The following is a 4,293-nucleotide window of genomic DNA, read 5'->3' on the forward strand; positions in this document are numbered from 1 at the left end:
GTGTTAGTTATCTTTTATCTCTTTAGAACCCAGAGGGAAATTTTTTTTTCCTGAGCTTTTCATTCATGAGAGATTTTTATTACTTATTCAAACTTGTTGCTTCTTACAGGTTTACTCAGGTTTTATATTTCTTCTTGATTGGTTGGTTCTGTTGCTTCTTGGTCAGGTATGCACATCCAGGATTTTGTCCATTTCTTCTAAATTATAAACCCTGCTGACATAGTGCTGCTCATAAAAGTCTCTGATTACCTTTTGCATTTCTGAGGTGTCATATGAAATTAACTCCCACTATTTTTTCTTCTGTATTGGGTTTGAACCCAGGACCTTGTGCATGCTAGGAAAATGTTCAAATGACTGTGCTCTATCTCTGCTCCCTATTCATACATTTTTTTTTTATTTAATCAAGTCTTTTTTCCCTTTTGCTAGTCTAAATATGGGTGCATCAATTTTTCTGATCTTTTTTGAAGAAACAGTTCCTCATTTTATTGATTGTTTGCATTTGTGTTAGTCTCAGTTTCACTTATTTAAAGTCTATTCTTTATCATTTTTTCCTTTGAAAATCTTTGTTTGCTTGGGTTTGTTTTGTTTTCCTTCTTATTCCTGTTTCATGAGTGGTACTGGTAGAGTGTTTGAGTTCTATTTTTTTTTTTTATTATGTAGGCATTGCTTGATATATAATCACCTCTTGATATTCATTTTCCAAATCCCACTGTTTGTTTATTGTATGTTACATCTGTCTCTGAATTTATTCCATGAATCATTTAAACTTTCTTCTTGAGTTTTACCATGATCCATTAGTTTATCCAAGATAGACTATATCATTTTCATGTAATTTTACAGTGTCCAACATATCTCTATTCAATGATTTCTAGTTTTCTTATATTTAGATTGAAAAAGATAATATGATTTCAACTAAAACATTTTTCATAGTTGTCATTAATTGGTCATGTGAAGAATTCTGCAGAACATGTTATGTGCTGATGAGATGGAGGTGTAGACTCAGAGTGTGATGGAATTTTCTGCAAATGTCTATTGGGTCTGCTTTGTCTGAGAAGCAATTTAACTCTTGTTTCTTCACTGATTTTCACTCTGCTCAATATATCCAAAGCTGGAAAAGGAGTATTAAATTCCCTTAGCATTATTTTATTACAGTATTATTATTATCTCTAAAGAAAAAGAGAGAAACTGTAATCTTCCTTTAATATTTGTATATTTGGGAAGCTCTGATTTTGGATACATAAATATTTAGAATTTTTATTACCTCTAGCTTAATTGACCCCTATATCATTTTATAATTATCCATTTGTAGTTTTGTGACTTCTTATTTTAAGTACATTTTATCTGATGTAAATATGGTTACCTCTTTTCTCCTGTGGATTCCATCTGCATGGGATATCTTACTTTATTTTTCAAAATCAACCCCAGCATTTACTTAGATGTAAAGTCAACCTCTTGAAAGAAACATATAGTAGTTTCTTGGTTTTTTTTAAAGTATTCAAACACTCTACATCTTTTAATTGGAATATTTAATCCAATTACATCTATGGTAATTATGCACAGGGTCTTCATTTCCATGTCATGGCTAAAATGATGAATAACAGGGATCACATCAAGCAGAATGAAAACAGGCAATTTACCCCAATCTCTATCTTCCCCTCACATATCCAGACAAAAACATTGGGCAATTTCCAGTTGTTTTGTTTTTCTTGCTTTGTTTTTTGGTGTTTAAGGGAGATTTTAATGTAAATTAACTTGATATAAATTTACATAAAATATTCATCTTCATCTGGGGAATTATTATAATTGAGATACTCTTACTTAGGTATAATAAGTAGGATATTCTGCATTGTCTGTTACAGGCTTATTTGAATTTATTAATCCCATTCTAGAAAAATATCTTTTGGTTGTATTCTATGTAATAAACTCCTTGTCCTACAGCAATTAATGAAAAAAAAGAACCCTTCAGAGAGGAAATGGTGTTACAAAATAATACAATAAAGAAAAATGAAGGAAGAAAGGAAAAAATATCACTGTAACAAATTTAATAAAGACACACCTGTACAGTGAAGTTTTGGTTTGTTGGGAGCAGGGTTAAAGATGAGCACAGTAGCCATTCTAGAGTATTCATTCTTGTAGCTGGGCAAAAAGGTGGCACACCATTTGCAAGAGTTTCTCAGAATGCCGGAATCAAGAAAAAGCTGAATAGGGGCCAGGTCTGTAGGGGATCTCATCATGACCCTGTGTGCTCAGTTCTGGCAAGAACAAAATCTGTTATCCAGTCGTACATTACTCTCCAAATTGTGCTTTCCTTTTGTTATTCTTGTTTAAGTTTAATCTTGAACATTGCTAAAGTCTACATCAATAGTTTGTGAGAAACTAAAGAATGATTTTATGCCTATGCTAGGGAAGGTACAAAAAGAAGAAGAAATCCCCCTTCACCAGTCATGGCATGGAAGTGATTCTGGAATATGAGCATGTTATCTTTGGTGTTTAAACCATAGACTGAATTATGGGTATTGCATAGAGATAAGAATAGAGCAGATTGCTTTGAACCGCATCCAAGTACCTATGATTCTACGGAAAACATCCTGGGATCATGGAAATGGTGACTTTTTTCCCATGGGTTAATATAGTACTTGATCAAGTTGGTTGACATAATGTAATTATTCACAACTACAAGGAATATAGTCCATGCATTATGATTTAGGCAGAAAAAATATACAGAATATTAAATATTACATCAATAAATACAAGTGTATATTGGAGTTTTGTATATTTCACTTAGTACATGATGTACATACATATGTGTTTACATGTTTAAGTATGATCATAGCAAAAAGCAAATGGATGATTCCACATTTACAACAACACAAGAAAGAATGACCATGACTGGTATACCAAATGGCCACAAATCAGAGAACTATCAATACCAGGAAATTTTGAGGAACCCTTATAATCCTGTCAAATGTATCTCTCTTAAATTATTCAGTGAAATGTCTACTGTGGAAGACAGCCTTTATTGATAAGCTGATTATTCCCAAACACTTTCTGCATTGCTGCTTTTATATCTTTAGTTCCTCAAACTGTAGATGAGAGGATTCAGCATGGAAATAAAAGTGGTGTAAAATATAGACACTACCATGTCATGCTCCAAAGCATAATTGGATGCTGGTCTCACATACACGAATACAGCAGTGCCATAAAAAATGGACACTGCAGTTAGGTGAGAGCCACAGGTAGAAAAGACTTTCCTCTTCCCTTCAGCAGAGCGGATTCTCAGAATTGCCAACAGAATGAAACCATAGGAGATCAGGATGATTAGGATAGTGCAAATCTGAATAGAGCCAGCAAAGTAGAAGAGCAGAAGCTGGTTGGGGTGGGTGTCAGAACAAGAAATGGCAAGGAGAGGAGGGATGTCACAGAAGACGTGTTTGATTACATTGGATCCACAGAAGGACAGGCTGAAAGTGGCAGTCGTGTGTGTTATAGCATGCAGAATCCCACCAACACAGGAAGCCACCATGAGTGGCACATAGACCCTGGGTGACATGCTCACTGAATAGAGAAGTGGGTTGTAGATGGCCACATAGCGATCATAAGCCATGGCTGCCAAGAGAAAGCACTCTGTGGTTCCACAGGTTACAGCAAGGAACATCTGGGCTGCACATGCACCAAATGAAATGGCTTTCTCCCTTGACAGAAAGTCCACCAACATATTTGGAGTGATAGCAGAGGAATAGCAGGTGTCTATTGAAGACAATACACCCAGAAAATAGTACATCGGGTTGTGCAGCCGGGAATCCGCAATGACTAAGACAATCAGTCCTAAATTTCCCATGAGAGTAAACAGGTAAAGTGCTAGAAACAGGAGGAAGAAGAAGATCTGCAGTTCAGGATTGTCAGTGAAGCCCTTCAGCACAAATACAGTTACTTCAGTGACATTCTTCATGTTGAAATCCCATGGAGCACACTTGAAGATGACCATAAAATCACAACTGAGATTACTAGGAAAGAATGAACAGCACCATGACTGTAAGGAACAGGATCCATGCCCAATAATGTACATATGTATGTTGTTGAGATTTTTCTGGGTCCTCTCTACCATATCCCACCTGGAGGAGGAAAGGGTTGACTGCTGGAGGAGGCTGTTGGCAGTTTTTCTATTAACCCCAATATTTATCTTGTCAATAAACACACAAGAGCCCATACTCTTTTTATGAGAGGGGATGTGATGGGTCTGGCCATACCAACTCCAGCCTCTTTACAACAACCGAGTCGCCCAGCTCTCCTTTA

General features: G+C 35.8%; 1 protein-coding gene across 1 annotated transcript; it reads right to left on the reverse strand.

Moving 5' to 3' along the window:
• Positions 1-3,070: 3,070 nt before the first annotated feature.
• On the reverse strand, positions 3,071-3,985 carry LOC124960147 (olfactory receptor 5T2-like). Its single transcript, XM_047518714.1, has one exon. The coding sequence runs from the start codon at positions 3,983-3,985 to the stop codon at positions 3,071-3,073; it is 915 nt and encodes a 304-aa protein (XP_047374670.1).
• Positions 3,986-4,293: the final 308 nt, after the last annotated feature.

This window comes from Sciurus carolinensis, chromosome 11 (genome assembly GCF_902686445.1).
Source record: "Sciurus carolinensis chromosome 11, mSciCar1.2, whole genome shotgun sequence".
Lineage (NCBI taxonomy): Eukaryota > Metazoa > Chordata > Mammalia > Rodentia > Sciuridae > Sciurus > Sciurus carolinensis.

What these genes read in the sequence shown, in the direction of transcription:
- LOC124960147 (XM_047518714.1), bottom strand. Translation starts at nt 3,985, where the DNA reads ATGGTCATCTTCAAGTGTGCTCCATGGGATTTCAACATGAAGAATGTC.